Source organism: Sander vitreus, chromosome 5 (genome assembly GCF_031162955.1).
Source record: "Sander vitreus isolate 19-12246 chromosome 5, sanVit1, whole genome shotgun sequence".
NCBI lineage: Eukaryota > Metazoa > Chordata > Actinopteri > Perciformes > Percidae > Sander > Sander vitreus.
The window spans coordinates 28,215,644-28,234,937 of NC_135859.1; the positions used below are offsets into that span (position 1 = coordinate 28,215,644).

Here is a 19,294-nt window from a genome sequence, read left to right on the forward strand (position 1 = left end):
TTGTCGTTGGGCAAATAATATTGTGTGGCTTAGTGCCTTGGCATCAGCTTTCTCTGTGGTAAAACTATAAGGCCAGTAACACCGTGCTGGGTGTGGTTATCCTGATGTGGGTGTTTTATGAATATTCTGCATATGTGAACTGCTAACTAGTGTTCCCTATTTCATTATGATTCAGTTGGCATATATGCAATTTCTATACTTTGTTCATAAACAATATTAGGCTACTGATTATATCATTCAGTGACTGGGGAAGAAGGCTGCCAGTAGGCCTGTCCCGCCCTTCCCGAAGCTCTCCGTTTTCCCTGATTTCTGAATGACTTTTCAATGTAGAGCATCAACATGATAATTCAATTATTAAAGAAGTTCTGCACAAGGTTTTTGCTGTAAATTGTGTCTCAGTCAGAAGTATCAGAGGGTCACAGGTAACTCGATTTGGGATTTTTGGAGGCTTTACAGTCACAACATTTTTCAGGAAACCTAGAAAGTTTCAACTTTGTCTTTTTGACAAATTGTGAGCCCTCGCTATTGCACATGCACTTCCACAGGATCCTGTTGTCTCTCCAAAGAATAGCGAGCACATACTGTTGCACAGTTCCTCCGAAACAAAACCAGCCCTTCAACAAAGTGAGCACTTGATGAAAGAAACAGAAACACATTTTAATGAATTAAGAAATCATCATTTCAAACATCCCAAGTGTTCCAGCTTATTACACGTCCTTCAATGTTTTTTTTTGTCGTGTTCCAGTTGTAAAGCTGAACTCCTGCTGTTACCCTCTAAAATGTGCAGGTTGCATGCTTGACCTCATCCCGGAGGGGAACCAATGGGTTACACATGGCACTCCAAATATTCCCTCCATGTGTGTGCATCTCCATACAGTCTGGGAGTCATTTTGCATATCTGATAAGTATTTAGTGCCACATAAAGAAATAAAAGGAGAAGGGGGTGCAGATGTCCCACCATGCTCACACTGCAGCCTGAATGGAAAAGACTGAAGCAATGAGATTACCTTGATCCCTTTTTTGTGGCCCATATGCTTCTCAGCCACTTGGGTACATAACATTTGTGTGCGAATATGAAAGAAAAAAGGTGTTTGATTAAACAAAAGAACAAGACCAACACAAGCGTAAGAAACATGCATACAGTGTTTTATTTTGCAACCAGGACACATTAAATAAAACTACAAAGATACTTCACTTATACAAAAGATAGATTATATCCCATTCACATACAAAATAACAATAATTTACTGTATAAATTAAACATTTCACTATTTTGCTATTTACAATTTCATGAAACCAATGTTTTGGCCCCTCCAGGTCATTTCCCACTGGGCTTCTGGTGTTGCTTTCATGTCATCGAGAACTACAGGACATTCACATCAACGACAGTTTGGGAAACGACAGTTTGGGAAACGACAGTTTCCACCACTCAGAAGATAGCGTGGAATTTTCCGACTGACTGGAGAACGGGACAGAAAATGGGAGTTTGCATAATTCACCAGGCAATCCAAAGAAATATGCCCTTGTTAGATTTTAACTGTCAGATTTTGTTAGCTTGTGTTTGATTTGAACACACATTAATTTCCCATCACTCTCACATCTATGCTGTTTTTTTCTCCCTCTCTCTACGCATGGTCTGCTCTGAACATCACAGACCTAAGGGCATGTGCTCTTGTCTTGCAATAATTAACATGAGTTACAGTTGAGCAGACAGGCAGAATATAGCACACAGTCACATTTTATAAACTTCTGATTGGGAAAGAAAGGTTCTCCATCTTTTTCATAGGAATCAAATTCTGTCTTATTCTTGGAAAACTATAAATCTTCGATGTCACTGTGATGCTGCATCATGTGTAAAATATAACCTTTTGTCTCAAGTGCTCAGGTTGCTGCACAAGTACGTTTTTTCTTTTCACTGAAATTGAATGCAAAAGGGAATAAGTACTATTTCATCTTGTAAGTAGAAGCAAATGTAAGTGCATTGATGTTTCAAACCTTTATTTTTATTTTCTCCTGTCAGTGATAAAACATTTTTTTTTTGGGGTGACCATCTGCAGAAACATTCAGTCCCAAGACAGGAAAGGCCAATGCCAATGGCCAACTAGTAGATTTTGACCTTTCACAAGTAGTTTAAATGTCACAGCAATGCACAGAAAACTATCACAGCTACAAACCTTGTGCATAGTACCAAGTACCATTGAGTGCTTTTGGATATATTTCTGTCTGGGTATATTGTTTGCGTTCAACCTTTTGGCCTGAAATCAAGTAGAAGAGTTCCAAGTCTGCAGTGTCTTGTAGAATTTAAGCAATTTACGGCTGTCTAAGGAGAGAAAAAATGCATTTCACCTTTACGCCAAGTTGACTAGGAAGTACTTAGATGGGTCTCTTAAATGCTTTGGCTAGACACAAAATGAAAGAGCGGACATAAATATTCCCACACTGAATTACATAATATACAACAATACCCCCCCCCCCCTCCCTGTAATCAAAAGACAACTTAATGTGAACAATATGTTCAGTAAATGTCCAAGACTACACATAAGAGCACACACAGAAATTAGAAACGATTTCTTTTAAAGCCTTGTCCATTATACTACATAAAGACTTCTATTCCAAAAGGCTATGTGTTCATTTTGAAAAAAAAAAAAGCAAAATCATCTAATCATCTAATGTCCATCATGTTTGTTTTTTTTTTTTTTTAAAGATCCAGTATGGAGAGGTGTTCAGTTGAGTGCACTATGTTTAAAAATAATATAATATTTGATGCTTTCAATCACTGTACAAGATGTTTACATTTAAGTGGTAGAAATCCTATTTTTGAATGAATCTCTTCACATCCACGCTGATTTTAAAGAAGTGCAGACTCTTGTGAGGGACCATGAAAGAAACAGATGTTCTGCATCTGAGACAAGGGAAGAGGAGATCCTTAAGGCACTTGAACACCATCAAACCGGAAAGACTCCCACCCACAATCGAGCAGAAAAAGCCCTCAGATCTTCCCAAGCCTCCCTAAATGGCAGTTTGTCTGCAAACTGTACCAACCCCCCCCCCAACTCCCCCAGTGAACGACGCTACTTATCTCTCCACCCAAATCCACATGAGCTCTGAGTGAACAAGTGGGAGAGCGTGCTCTTTCTCTCTCTCGCTCTGATCTTTTCATTTTACGGCAAGTGATTCATCCCCAAAGTGCTGTGATATCTACCTTCCGTGTATCGTTTCCATGTCCTGTTTCCCTCTTCTCAGAAAGCTAGTTGTCATGTTAAACACATCAAAAAGAAACATTAGTACTTTGCATAAGGAATCCAAAAGACAAATAAATATATAACTCTTTGGATGGGAGAATTCTGGTTTTTTGCAGCAAGTATTCATCGTCCTCATGAGGCAGTTAGAAGAGTTATACAAAACTGTTAAGCTGTTAAGTGTTACACGCTATGTGTATGTGTGTGTGTGTGTGTGTGTGTGTATCAAAGACTCCATGTCTTCATCCCTTCCTTAATGCTGATGACGATTTGGTTGCCGCTGTGACTCTGAAACACCAGGAAGAGGTAAACCTCCCTGTTTCCTAAACTGAACACAGACAGTGAAGTTAGCCGTTAATATGCACCCGGCTATGTTGTGTTTTCACTGGTGAGCCTGCAGTCTGGAAGGGTTTTTGGAGGTATGTTGATTGTTAGGGACATCCATGGGTGATGGAAATGGGGCCTCGCTGAACCAGAGAAGCTTCCTGCATGTTAAAAGCGTCCTTGTATTTTTGTCAGAGCGGCCGGTCGTCCTCCATCTACTCCTTCGCTCTCCTCTCCCACACGGAGGCCACTGACAGCCCTGCATGTCCCCTTCCTCTTTGGTGCTGAGCAGGATGGGAGGGCCCAGCCACTTTCGGCCCACGGGACATTTAGTAGCAGTCAGTCAGTCAGTTGTCATTAGTCACTCAGTTGTTGGCTTGTTGGCGTAGCGCCTCCTATAGTTTCATTGTCTGAGGACCTGGCATCTGACGGCCCTTGTACAGAGTAGTTGTGGGTGGCAGTAGCGTTTGGTTAACGGTGGAGCGCAGCAGTGGTGCTAGTTTCCCACCAGGGGGCTGAGGTCGCCGTGGTGGTTCTTTAGCTTCTTTTTGAAGAGGGAGATGGTGGAAGGCCGGTACAGGATGATCCAAGGCTCAGAGGATGCTGTGCTCTGGCTGCAGCTGTCTGAACTGCTGACCGTTGGGATGTTCGGAGACCTGAGAGGGAAAATGAGGAAAAGAGAACAAGAAGAGTCAGAGAGAAAATAGTAGAATTTAGTAGAGTAATAGAACATCAGAGATGGTACAGAAGAATTAGAAATGAGAACAATGGAAAGGGTTAAAAGAAAAATTCAATGACAGAAAGAAAATTTTCAAAACTAAAAAAATAAATGTTCTACTTAAAGAAAATGATGAAACAAATATCAGTAATTTTAAGGTGTTCATTAGACAACTTTCCTTTCTCTGTTTTTTATTCTTTCATTTTACTGTGTTGTTACAATGAGGGGAATCTCTGAATTTCCCCTGTGTAGCGGTAACTTCAGTAATGAGTCACTGACAGGAAAAAACAAGCGTCACGTAGCATTACTTGTATGTGGGATCATAGGAAGTCCCTCTTGACTGAAGCTTGACTGAACGTGACTTAATGGATGCATTCATTTTCCCTGAGATTGTCTCATTTTGTAAGATTGTAAGACGCTATAATCACAGAAAGAATACACACATTGGGACTAAAATCACTTACTTAAATGTATAAATGTCATCCTATTCTTTCATCGTTTTCCAATATAACATAAATGACGCAAAATACTATAGATTAATGCTTTGACATTTGATGCTTGGTTGATCATGCACACCTCAAACATCCTCATACTTACTTGACCGTCATATGCAGCAGAAGCTTCGCCACCATGGCTATGACCGTCAGAATGAGGAGAGCAGCCAGGGCGTAAATAGTCCACACTACAGAGAAGGAGCAACACAGTAACAAGACATCAGATATTGAATCACGGTAATAAAATCATACTGAAGCAGACTGCAGGGATGAGCAAGCGAAGGATTATTCAAACACTGCTGGCAAACCTGTTAGCAGTGTTTAGCCAGAAAATTGTCAAGAAATGGTGATGCATTCTCGACGCACATCTGTTCTCTTCTGGTTGAGAAATACATCGGATAGCCCTTTGAGACAGAGCGCTCGGAGTTTGGAAAGAGTGATATTTGAAGGAAGTAAAAACCACAGAACATGCCAGGCCACCCTGTGCAGCTTTGACAAGAGGCCTGATTGTGATCAGCAGGGAGACCAAAAGTAACTTCAGTTATGAGTCACTGACAGGCAAAAACATGCGTCAAGTAGCATTACTTATATGTGTGATCACAGGAAGTACCTCTGGGCCCAAGCTTCCAGAAGCCTCTCATCAAACTAAGATGATTTTAATACTTTCAGAGAAACCAGGTCATGCATAATGGGGGCTGTAGCTCAAAGAAACCTTCCACAACATCCCTGCAGAGGTAGAGAGAGGTGCAATGTATCATGGGTGTTAACATACTAGCGCTGTGGCCGGTGGTCTCGCCGCGTCCAGCCCACTGACCTGGCATGTTGTGCTCCGGTTTACCGGGGCTGGACGTGATCACGTAGAGGATCTGGGAGGAACGTCCGTTCGAGGTGCTGTTGGATCTCTCGGTGATGGCGCCAGCTAGCTGGGGCCCCGCTGTGCTGGAGACGTCCTCTCCTTCATCCTCCTCATCTCCTTCAGCCTCCATTGTTCTGGTGTCCTGGCTTCTCAGTGCTGGTGAAACAAGAAGAAGAGCTGATTTGGACAGGTTCACAGACACAGTTGGATGATGTTTCTTAAACTATCAAGGTTGCTTATTGACACATCAAGCAGATACGGAGCAACTTTAGCAACTCTAGCAAAAGGAAGTCCAATGTTCACTCATCTTTTAGCTCTGTTTTGGTCTCAACAATATCTGGCTTTTAGCAGCTAAATGCTCCACTACAGTATGTTCACCAGCTAGTTGCTAACTTTGTCTGTTGTCTGTTGGGTGCGAGGCATGTAGCATACACTGAGGTTGGTAGTGAGAATGAACCATAACAGTTAAGTTGCAAGCCAGAAAACCAAAACAATGAGCTAAATGACGCTAACATGCTCCATAGAGCTGAGGGGAGCTGCAGAGTTGGATGACAACTTTCTATGTGACCAATTTCATATACAAGTAGTCACATGATCTATTGTTTATACAAAAATATTCATTATGGCTGCTTTAAAATTAACTAAAATTATTTTATATTTGTCAATAAAAAACAAACAACAACAGTAAGTCTTTATTTAGCTCGGTGTAATTTGCATATAATTAATCCATGAAAATTAAAGCATAGAACAAAAGGTAGAGGGTGGAAATTCAGAGCAGGTGGCAAACAAACTGCCATGATTATTGAAGGAAATATATTACTCATTTTTACATTTTGCAAAGTATGAATCGTGTCAGTCTTAGTAATGAAGTTAGTCTTTCTATCTTCTTCTTATTAATCTTGTTAATGTACTTAATTTCAGCCATAATGGACACACTTTTACAGTTCTCTGAAATGTGACATATCACAGAGCATTAAAGTAGAAGAAAAGAAATGGTTACAAACACCATGTAGCATATTCAATTTTACCTTTTTATAACCAAGCCGCCTGCTATTTATATGCTGATTTTATTGTCTGCACTTGATGATGTGTTGCTTTATCTTGTGGTGTGTTAAACAAGTATTATACAGTACCAGAGGGCCGCAACGGAAATTAGCCTGTAGCCTGTGAGCATGTAATGTTCGCAGTGCAGTGTTATATGTGTTTTCTTTTTGTTTTTAATCATCAAATTAATCAAACCTCTTAAAAATGTGACTATTTCTATGTATTACAGGAAAAGCTCTGTCATGTTGTTGTAATATCTAAGTTGAGGACACATCATCTAACGCCCCTGTAATCATTGCCGTGGCCGTGGGTATAAACTGGGCTCCTGCAGCAAGCATGCAATCGGATACATCATGTTTATCATGCTGTTGAAAGTATATACAGCAGAGTCACGAGTGAATATTTAATACCGTACTAACTCCATTTGTAAAGAAACAGATTGACTTTGCAAACGCACTCATGCATGCTGTAAACGTAGAATGATGAGAGCTTTTCAGTGTGCTCCAGACATTATTCAAAAAGTGTTTGCAATAAATTATGTTTGTTTTAACCTGCTTACAGCACCAGATGTGGCAGCTTGCTTCATAAAACTACAGTGCCAGAGAGCGTGGACTATTTTATCTAATGTATGTGTTCCCAGAGGAAAGCAATATCCTAAATAAGATGTCCTCTGCCTTTCATTTACTTCACCTAAACATAGACAAGATTTATTTAAAATCCCTTTGTTTTTTTTTCAGAACTGTGTTCTTGCTGCTGAAAAACAAACTATGGCATGTCACACGCTGATATTTATGTTTCTCACTTACATCTATCATTATTTTTCTAACATGTTCATTTGCAGCGAGGTTTGGTCAAGAGAAACATCTCAGAAATCTATCAGCTATAAGATCACCTTTTCGTATTAGCCTCGAACACGTCTCACAAAGATCCAGTCAGCCGGTGACGATGGTTTACACAACTCTCCGAATTATTCATCAAACCAAAAATATGCTTTTCAGACCTCAAGTTGTTCGAAAAATCATTAAAGCTATAGTGCGTAGTTTCTGTCTCCTTCACGAGGAATTCTAAGGGCCGTTTCACACTGACTGCGTCGTGTGAGCGTGTCATGTGTCAGGCTCCCATGTTAACAGGTTAGAGCTTTCACACTGCCTGCGTGACACGCACATCTCAGGCGCAGCTCGAGCCGCGCCGAAAACGTGTGCATGCTAGAAACAGGACCGACGCCTATTTTTCACGCGACACGCAAGCGTGTTGGAAGCGTTTCCAGGCAAAATAGAATACGAAAAATATGTTTATATGTCATTTTGACACGAATACATATTAATAAAAAGTCTCTAGGTTTTGACATAAAGGCAGATATAAATGTAATTTAAAAAAATAATAATAAATAATTATTGATTTTCAAAACGAAATATTCTTTAGCCTATTTTGCCGTCAATACTGCCGACGTTGTCTTTGCTGTAATCAAATCAGTCTATATTTATGTTTAACATGAAGTATACCACTGCTTGAGTGCAGTAAATCAATACAGACAAGGCTAGCAGCAGCAGCGCCACGCCAGACACGTTTCTGGTGTGAAAAGACATAGAAAAATCCAGGGTGAAAAAATATGATGGACTCTTCACAAGAGGTAATTATTTTCACTCGATTTTCTGCGCGCCAAAGACAGGATCCGCTCTTCCATGAATGGTGGTTGGATGCTAAAGCAGCGTGGGATTATTTATTTTTCTCCACATATATAGCTCAACTAGACTGTGATGTTACCAGAACTTCCAACATGTTCCCTATTTTCAAACAAAATACCATGCTTCAAACTCAGCTGAAACCCTTTGCCATTGTCATCTCAGAGCGTTTATTCTGAAATTACTGCTTTGACTGCTCAGCCTGCCACAGAGGAGATATTAGATGTATTTAGTGCCGATACTTTAAAGTGGCCATATTATGCTCATTTTTAGGTTCATAATTGTAATTTGAGATTGTATCAGAATAGGTTTACATGGTTTAATTTTCAAAAAACACCATATTTTTGTTGTACTGCCCATTGCTGCAGATCCTCTTTTCACCCTGTGTCAGGTCTCTGTTTTAGCTACAGAGTGAGACCTCACAACTTCTGTAACATCTTTGTTGTCTGTCGCACATGCGCAGTAGCTAGGTAAGGATTACATGAGCTAGCTAGCTGTTTCTGCAACTTCGGTCATACCTGCAGAACAGGGACATGTAAGTAGTTCTATACAATTTATTTTCTAGATTAGGGTGAATTTGTGTGTGTTGTAGCAGTGTTTTGCCCAAGGGGGCGTCTGTCAACAACCACACCATTTTGATGCTAACAAGCACTCACCTGCCGTTAGCATTCCATTGACATTCATTTTGACGTCACTTTGACAGCAAATAACTTTACATCTGAAGCATTTAAAGACTCTATTTGTCCATTGTTTATTTCTAAAGAAACACAACAATGTATAAAAGGCTCCATTACCTTGTATCTCACGTTATGGCTCCATAGCAGACGTTATTGCAAAAATAGGCTAACGATTGTGTCATAACCACGCGACTTACTGTCGCATAGTAGAGAAATTACCGTATACTACAGGAGAAGCTCGCAGGCAGTTTCGACTTACATTAGCTGTTTAAGTTTAATTACTAATATTAACTAGCATTTTAGTTAGCAATAATTAGCCTGTGCCTATGTTGTCTCCTTACATATACCTACGCTCTCTGTCTCTGCAAGATTTGGAATGATTTGAGATTTCTCTTGGCACAGCTACCAGAAGACTTACAACTTTCAGACAGGTTGCTCACATCACATTTTGTTGGTCCAGTTTGTATACTGTCTATGGTTTTGCCATTGAGAACAAGCTAGCATGCTAGCGCTAGCATACTAACGGTTAGCCTCCCAGGCCCCTCGTCTCGGCTAGTGACGTAGAAAGCCGTGCAGATTTTGAACAGCTCACCCGGAGACTGAAGGCAGGACACATTCAGAAACCCGTATCTCACTCAAAACAGCATGGACGTTTGTTTTTTTCAAGTTTGTAAGTGTGTGGAAGCACCGGAGACACAAAATAACACCCCAAATCCCAGAAAAAGTGATTTTTTCATAATATGGGCACTTTAACTGTTGTCTTTCTGTTTGTGTTATTATTTGTCTCTTTACCCCAGTCACTATGTTTTTTCTCTCTCTCTAACTTTCTGTAAAAGAAAAAACCTATTACTGCAGGAGGTGACCTTTTCTCATATCATGTCTCAGATTCCATTTCTTGACTACATGATGTGTCATGCAAAACAAGAACCAAGGCGTGAGCAGAGAGGATCGTGCCTGTCCACAGGTCAGAGGATTTTCACCTTCCGATATTGTTTTTACTGTAACGCCACGGCCGAGAAAAATGACAGGATTACAAATGGAGGCAGTGAGGGAGGAGACATATTGGGACATATTGCCTCCAAGTGTAGCAAACTGTGAGCTTGAATGTCAACTATACTAAATTATATCAGGATGTGCTTCTCTCATGTCTCCAGAAATTAATCTATTAAATAATTTTCTGTGCATTCAGACTATTCACGCTGAGACTCATCCTGAGAGAACGCACAGTAAGTAAAAAACAACAGCTTCAGCATCAGTCTTTCTACATTTTCCACATTAGTTTGGAGAGATAACACATTTTTTCAACTTTCGGTGAGCTATAGTTCCCCAGCTGTATGTCTGCTCTGCAGCAAAATCATCCTATCAAAAGGCACGATGCATCACAGTATTTTGTATGTTGTTGGCATAAAAACTCGCTGTGCAATTCACCAAGGAACACTATGGAGAAGCAAAGCAGCCTGCTGCAGTTTGATAACACAGTGAGTTCCTAGAAAAACAAAACATTATTTAAATATGCAGTATCACCTGGGGCTGTGAGACATTGACTAGCAAATGAAAAGAGAAAAGGCCCAGCAAAACTCCATCATGGAGCCAGCAAGTCAGAACAGACCAGATCATGCAAATGTGGCCCTCTGTGGGTTTGAGGGTGGGTACTGTAGTTCAGGATGTTTGCTAGAAATGATACTCTGTCACAGGCTTTAGCACACTTTACAAAACCATTCTTGATTCGACGCAACATTTCTCACCAGCGATACCAGAAAGTAAGTGAAATCCTACCAAGTAGTGATTTTGAGAATTTCCTTCCTGATTCTGAGAAATAAACTACGGCATGTCACTTGGCTCTTTCATTATTTTTCTAATATGTTCATTTGCAGCGAGGTTTGGTGAAGAGAAACATCTTAGAAATCTATCAGCAATAAGATCAGCTTTTTTTATTCGCCTCGAACACATCTCACAAAGAATGGAGATGTTCATGTCTCTTTCAATTGCTCCTACAGTAAGTGGGAAGGAAGCAGAAATAATCAAATTATTGTTGATTTCAAATTAATATAAATATAAATCTAAGCTTGGGGCCATATTAACAAAACATTCTAAGGAAGGGTAGCTCCTAATCAGCAATCAATAGGAGAAGACTAATTGTTTACTAAAAGCCTTTTACAGCTAAAACTAGCCACTAAGTCTGAAAAGTTAGATGTAGCTGAGAAGGACTGACAAGTCACAAGGACCTGTTCACAGTTCACGGTCTTATTTTTGGAAAACACGACGATAATCTTATCACAGCATTTTGTACGTAGGTGGCAACGTGCTGTGCAATTAACCAAGGAACACTCTGGAGAAGCAAAGCAGCCTGCTGCAGCTTGATAACACAGTGAGTTCAAGATTAAAGATTATTTAAATATGCAGTATCACCTGGGGCTGTGAGACATTGACTAGCAAATGAAAAGAGAAAAGGGCCGGCCAGTGGCGTGACAACTGCCTCACCGGAGCTAACAGGCGTTAGCCGTTGAAACGAGGGCTGCCATGCAAAACTCCATCATGGAGCCAACAAGTCAGAACAGACCTGATCATGCAAGTGTTTGCTAGAACTCAAACCAAACATTAGAAATGATACTCTGTCATAGGCTTTAAAGCTGTAGTGCGTGACTTTTTTTTATATTAATGAACGTCTGTTTCATTCAAGCCATTTCCAAATAAGTTGACAGAAAGCTAATTAAGACTATCAGCTCCACAAAACTCTCTCTGTATTTATCAGTATGGATATGTTCAGAAGATTGTGTCGTCCGGCGACTTTCGCGCGCAGAAAATCAAGCGAAGATAATTACCTCTTCTGAAGAGTCCATCGTGTTTTTTTATCCTCCGTCTACTAGCAACTGCGTGGAGGAGGGGGGAGGCGATCCCGGAAGGCTTGTATCATGTGAATGTGCCGACAGTTTTGTTGTCATTACTTAGAATTCCTCATGGGGGGCGACAGAAACTACGCACTATAGCTTTAACACATTTTATAAAACCATTCTTGATTCTATACAACCTTTCTCACCAGAGATACCAGAGAGCAAGTTAAATCCTACCTTGGTAAAGCAGAGCAAATCCCTGGGCCTGGTTGGTGCGGTCTGAGTAGAAGTACAGTATGACAAAGTCACCAGTGACGTTCACTAGCTCCCTCGGCGGGCTGCGCCAGTCGAAGCGCGCCAACACCTGGTTGGTGTTGCCGTCCAGTAGCTCCACCATGTCTGTCTGGTCGGAGATCTCAAAAAAGGTGAAGTTGAAGAGGATGGCGTAAGATCCAGGGACCTGGATAGTCCAGTAGCAAACACGGCCAGCCCCGTACTTGTCGGGGAAGTCAGGAGAGTAGATCACTCCTGATGGAGAGGAGTAGTTTCCACCGCAGGCCCCAACTCGGGCTGTTAGAAAGAGCAGAAAAAAGAGAAGAAAATAGTCATTGATATTTGCTATCAAAGCTTGTTAAGTCTATGAACATATTACTGGGTTATCTTTGGTCTCATGAGTACCTGCACTGATACATAATGGCATAATGGCACTGATACATCAGATTGGTATTGGCCCAATTACTGAATTTATTGAGTAGATGATTTATAAAAGAGATCAGTACATAGTAACTGCAATACCTCGAGTTAAGGAATCAGAATTGGTACTGGGAGAGAAAAAGTTGGATTAGTGCATAGCTAGTAATAAAGTTCTTTTGACTTTCAAAACTTCAGTTAGAACATGAAAAGATGTTTAGTGGCGCTCATGTAATAATTATGTAGAATATTGTATAATAAATAGGTGTTAATGTACAGTAATGTGTAAGAATGTAGGTCTGATCACAGAAGGGGGCGAGGAAAGTATATTTGTAGTATATATTGTTGATTTTACATTACTTGGAATTCTGTGGACAGCAAAGGAAGAATGTCATTGTACATGGAAACATGTTTTCCTGTGCATATGACAATAACACTTTGAAATAATATTGAAAGGAGGGCTGTTGGTGACAAGGAAAATTACTTCTGTGCCTTCTGAAACCTAATTCAACAAAACATCTTTGATGGAAGGTGTTACCATAACAACACTTTTGACAGACCTGTTCTCACCTCAGGTCTATACAAACTGCAGGCACTAACATGGGTTATTACCACAGATACAGATGTATTTGTATAAGTGATTACCTTATATTACTTTAGTAGGAAGTCTTAAAATTCAATTTAGTTGTTTTTTCCCCCCTTAGGATTCATTAGAATTCATACCAAATGTCAGCACAGATGGGAAAAGATCACAGAGTCACTCACTGTCAAAGATGATGACCCAGCCGTCCCCGCCGCAGGGCTGGGTGTGGTCGCCGAAGCAAACATGGTTACACTCCATGCTAGGCGACTCGCCGTGGTCACGCTGGTCCACTTCATTGCCACAGAAACAGGCGTATCCTGATTCCATGCCGGCAAGCTGCCAAACACAAAAGGAGTTATGCAAATCATTGCATCAGCAATTCAAAACAAACTTTTGGTAGCACTATTCATTATTAAATCCATTTGGCATGGGTGCCGGCGAGGAAAACATTGAGGGACTCAGTCCGACGACTGAAAGGACAAACTTTGTAAAGGAAACATGAAGATTTTGGATAATCTTTCTAAAAATATTCAAAATGGCATTTGTTTTCCCTCATAAGATTATAAATGATAACATAACAAGTTTGTAAATACACAACACATTCAAATGAACATTTTTTCATTGTGTTTCTCATATCAGCTTTATGTGACATGTGTAAAGAGTTCACTGCATGGAGCTCCTTCTCTCGTTGAAATTGAAGTGACTTGAGTCTGAAGTGCCCTAATTGCTCTTTCTGTCATGATTACAAGATGCTGTAATCTGAGTCTGATTAGAGGCGTCCTTTCAAACACACAGCTGCACAGGGTGTAGAGAATAAACCTGACAGAAATAGCACCTATCTATCTTTCAAATCAAAACTGTTAGTAAACTGCTCTGGAAAGATCCAGATCAGGAATGCGAAACGTCAAAAACCTTCACAAATCATGACCTAGCCACCAATGTCTGCGTGTTCTCAAAAGAGCTATTGTCCTTCATTCAAAAGGACACCATTGTCCAATTTTCAGGCCCTAAATGAATTCACACAACTGAAGGTACTGCATCATTTCCCACTCTGCGTCTTTTCTCATGGAATAGGAATTTATGGAGCCCGTGCTTTCGAGGAGATGAATCAATCTACGTCCTTGTTGCATTATTCTATCTGATAAAGCAACACCAACGTCAATACTTCTGGCAGAAGCAAACAAGCGATGGGTTGCTGTCTAACTCATCAGGCATGCTCTTTGTCAAAAAGTCACACGGGATTTGTACTTCCGAGCACTGACGTTTCAATGCACATTAAGGACGGTGACAGTCCAAGGGTAGGCAGGCGATGCCAATCTGCCACCACATCCTGTAACATCTGCTGAATTGACAGGGGGGGCTGTCAGTATCTGTCAATGCAGACGGAGCTGAACCGTATCTGCTGAGACAGAAAACGAACACCTGGCACTGTTTATAGCTGGGACAATGGCATGCCAGATACAGAGATGAGAAAAATGCATTGAAGAGGAGGTGCCCACTGGGCTAATAACCGTTCATTTCCAGCTGTCAGCCTTAAATGCTGTGATGATTTGTCATCCGCTGGTTGGTTTGAAACAGGATGTTTGATGGCTGAATAAAGAGGGTATAGACTGCACTGGGCACCATGGTGATAACTGTCAGGAAATTGCCTGTAAATGCAGATGATTTACATAAAAGCTTTTAAGCCATGTCCATTTTAGACATGACATGGGCAATTGACTCATCCAATGAGGGAACACATTTGAACTTCCCAGTACAAGCGCCAGGATAAAAGAGTCACAGTCTTTTTCTCTTCTAGCTTTCTCCTACAGAAGTTGACAGCTTTAATCTGAGTTCAAATATAATGCTGAAATTACAGGTTTCCTTTCCATTTTATACAGTTCTACTTTCGATTCCAATCTCACCTTGTATCTCTGCTTCCTACAGAAGCTAATACAGTTCTGGATGGTGAGTTTGTTGGAGGTCTCGCTGGTGCCGGACAGAGTGGGCGGGTCACCGCTGTCTTTGAAGCAGCCCAAGTTCCCAGGCACTGTAGGGAGACAAGACGAGGGTGAAAAAACGATCAGTTACACACAACAACTTAGATGCGATCTGTATTATACCCAAATATAAGGGTGTTTTTTGTCATTTATATTTTATATCCATGTCCTCTTAAACCCATTACACGTTCACACGCTGCATGCCTTGAACCCTTATGTGCCTCATAGCTTCCTCTAAGTTGTTTAAGTTTTGTAATCATATGTGTGATTAACACTTTGCCTCATTGAGGCATAGCCCCCAAAGAACCATCTATAGTGACACACTCAAAAAGGATTCAAGCCTCTGTTGGATTGTTTTGGTGTGAAACTGGCAAGCCTCAGAAGAAAAGAGAAGAGGAGGAGGCGAGAGGTAATAGAGGGCAAGGAGTAGTTGGAGAGAGGGTGGGAAGAGGGGTGAAGGGGACAGGGATGTTTGAGTCATAGCGAGAGAGAGCTGGAATCTAGTGTGATGAGAGATCACAATTTTTTAAGATTGATGTGGCAAGAAATGTATATGTCAAGAAATGTATGTCATATACTGGCGCTCCAGTATATGACAAATGGCAAAGCTTGGATGGATGCCAAGTCCTACACCTTAGGTCTATATTAAACACAGGTTCAATTTGAACCCGTCAAAAACACAAAAGTGATATTAGAGCATGAGCAAAAATTCTTGTTACAAAGTTTTTAGTTTGCTACCTGGGATAAACTTTGGTCAAGCCTTAATAAAATGAAGCAAACAGAAACTACATACAACTTCTACATCTCACTTTTACTCACTTTTTTTACCCCCTCTTGGTTTTGACTATTGTTGCAGCCCATCACATCAATAACTATTGAACATTAAATGTTTGTTGGGCGAGACCTGGGGATGTATGACACAAATAGGCCAACAATCACAGATGGATCACAGACCATACAGATGGAAGATGGATGTTGACACCTTCCCAGATCACATTCAAGTCAGACGAATCAGCCCGCCTCTCTTAATCCACTGTGTATTCATCAAATACTATGCAATCTTTCAAAATCAGCGCAGTGACTCTATAGTTTTTACATTCAACGCAATATCTCAGCAAGTGCTAACAAAGCCTCCAGCAGTCTATATCCCACTTGTGATTTGTTTTTCATTGCAACTTAAACAGGCATACTCTTATTTCATTTCCATGTTCTGAGGTAAACAAATGTGACAAACAGGAGTAAATGAAAATCTGAAAGTCATTTCCACTGCAAGTTCGAAAAATCTTCCCCCTTAAAGCTCTTCAGTCTAATTGGAATTGGTGTCACCCGACCGCAGGGTACAAACAAGATCATTAGGAAAAGACTGTGCCCAAAATAGCTGTCAATGGTGCTCTGATAGACAACGTGGATACAAAATTAAAAGCATGTGATATTACAAAACAACCTTGTTCCTTATCAAGCCTGTATTATTTCCAAATTCATTTCGATTTCCAAGAGTGAGTTAACTGAAGCACAAACCACCTTTACAGAGCTCAAAGTGGGATTGATGCTTCCTAATTTCTTGCGCTCTTGTAAACTCAAAATGAACAATGAGGTAGATATTTTGAGTTTGTACTCGCGCTACAAAATTGGAATCATCGAAAATAACAGTGTTATACCTGTTCAATTTAGAACAAGGTCCCATGGCATGAAAATGTTACTTTATGAGGTTTTTTAACGTTAATATGCATTCCCCCAGCCTGCCTATGGTCCCCCAGTGGCTAGAAATGGCGATAGATGTAAACCGAGCCCTGGGTATCCTGCTCTGCTTTTGAGAAAATGAAAGCTCAGATGGGCTGATCTGGAATCTCCTCCTTATGAGGTCATAAGGGGAAAGGTACCTCCCCTTTCTCTGCTTTGCCCGCCCAGAGAATTTGGCCCACCCATAAGAAAGAGAGAGATATCATGGCTTGAAAACAAGCAAAGTGGCAGTTGGTCAAGGCCACACCCCCACCCTCCACCTTGCCCCCCCTCTCTCCTCCTCAATAGCATTTAAAGCTACAGACACAGAAATGGCACGTCCTAAGGAAAGCTCATTGTGGGACTGGCTCTAGTGGCTGTAATTCTGCACCAAGGCTGAATTTCGGGAAAGAAACTTCAGATACAGTATTAGGGGACCACTAAGGTCTATATAAAAGAGACTTCAGATACAGTATTACGGGACCACTAAGGCCTATATAAAAGAGACTTCAGATACAGTATTAGGGGACCACTAAGGCCTATATAAAAGAGACTTCAGATACAGTATTAGGGGACCACTAAGGTCTATATAAAAGAGACTTCAGATACAGTATTAGGGGACCACTAAGGCCTATATAAAAGCATCCAAAAAGCAGCATGTCATATGTGTTGCTTTACTTTCAAAATGTTACATATGAATGCAAATTCAATATAGCAGAGAAATCAGCAATGCAGGCTCACCACATATTGGTAAAGAAAGCATTTGATCATTAGTTAGATATTACACAAGAGCATGTGCTGTATATGTGTGCAACAACAGAGTCTTGCTTTGTATATGCTGCAACTTCTGACAACAAGCTCAGAGACTGAGGAATGGTTTGTGCCCTGATTCTACCAACACTGTCCTGGAACTGAATGTCTCTGGAGCTTTGCAGTTGTTGTGTGTCTTCTCTTCTCAAACATTTGCATGTTGAAAGCTGCTAGTCAGATGACAGCAAGTTCCACCAGTGAACAAGTGGAACCCAGTTTTTGGCAATAAGAAATAGAAAAACTCTTTTTTTCATTTTTACAAGCTGTCAAGATTACATTTTGGAATATATTGGTATTCTGCAAAAGAAAAATAAGTATGGATTAGGATGCAATTTGAACATTATTGTAGAGGGGCATCACTTAAGTCAAAACTGCTGTGATGAACTGAAGTTACCTTGATAAAGACCACACACGTGCATTGTTTTTTGGGTGCCAGTTGTTGCTAATGTTTACTTTTTGGCAACAGATGCTGCAGATTCTAATGTTTATGTAAGAATGAGGCACAATGGCTTTTGGGGGAAAAGTGTGACATGTTTGTAGATGCCATGCAATTGTCCATGAGAATCTCCACCCCAGACTGGAAACAAGAAGGAAGGAAGGGAGAGAAGGAAGTGAAGTGAAACAGACTGGCAGAGAGAGAGGGCTACACCCTGCGTTTCACCCACGTTTGATGACCGTGAAGTGACCGGCGAGATTTTGGCTGCAGCAATGAATCGCTGCCGCGCGGAACTGTGTTTGACAGATGACTCAACACTTGAAGACATAGTCTTCAGACTCCCTTAGAACAGCAATAAATCATGTGTAATATTCATTTTTCAGCCACAACCCTGCCAAAGCTTTATATATGTGGCAGTTTGAATCATTTAGCAAGAGTCCACGGTGCAGAACAGCACTGGCAGAATTAAGGCTGGATTATATGACAGGTTAAAGGCAAACATGAGATACTTCATATTTTCAGGGTGAGACAGGACAGTGCTGTAACAGCAGTTTATTTTTTATACGTGATTTAAGTATACTCTGGATTAACACCAGTGAAGTTTGCAGGAGGGCAGATGAGAAAAGAGGAGAGATAAACACCTGGTTGGGAACCAGCAACCTCCCTCCAAGCAAGGCAGACAGGTACTACTTCAATGGAGCTTTTGAAAAGCCGAGCAGAAAATGCCACTGCAGGGCTCAACAACCAGATTAAAGGCAGCAGTGCTCCTTTTTCATTTTGCTTTGACAAGAAGATTACAGACTATAGTCAATTTATCAGTCTTTGTCCTCTTCTCGTCCCAGGGGCTGTGCAGCGCTGGCTAAAGAGCAGCAGGTAGTGGGATCGTATCACACTGGACGTTTGTTTGCAACTGGAGACGAAGAGGGCAGCAGCCTCTGCATTGCACCTTCCCTGCATGCAGTGTTTATCCAACAAAAGAAAAGTGTAAAATTGTTTTAAAAATTCAGCAAAGCATTGTGCCTTAAAAACATCTGCTTTGCAGGCGCAACAAGTGCAAATATCTCCACGTACAATAAAAGAAAAGAAAAAACACAAACACATTCAACACACTTCAAAGCCTTCGGTGGAATTTAGACTTTAACGAGCCAGAGGGGAGAAATGGAGGAAACACAAGGTGCATAAATTCTCCATTCAGCCCAACCAGACCTCTGA

The 19,294-nt window shown here is 40.8% G+C and overlaps 1 protein-coding gene across 2 annotated transcripts in view; it reads right to left on the minus strand.

Moving 5' to 3' along the window:
- Positions 1-1,125: 1,125 nt before the first annotated feature.
- Positions 1,126-19,294, minus strand: part of kremen1 (kringle containing transmembrane protein 1) — a 62,317-nt gene continuing 44,148 nt past the window's right edge. The window contains exons 4-9 of one of the 2 annotated variants that reach the window (XM_078251356.1): positions 15,043-15,167; positions 13,321-13,474; positions 12,103-12,435; positions 5,590-5,787; positions 4,879-4,963; positions 1,126-4,219 (exon numbers count right to left, since the gene is read on the minus strand). In XM_078251356.1, the coding sequence (XP_078107482.1) occupies positions 4,060-4,219; positions 4,879-4,963; positions 5,590-5,787; positions 12,103-12,435; positions 13,321-13,474; positions 15,043-15,167 (1,055 nt within the window). In that variant the 3' untranslated portion in view covers positions 1,126-4,059. Of the gene's footprint in view, positions 4,220-4,878; positions 4,964-5,547; positions 5,788-12,102; positions 12,436-13,320; positions 13,475-15,042; positions 15,168-19,294 lie in introns of both variants that reach the window. The other variant, XM_078251355.1, reaches the window with a different exon arrangement.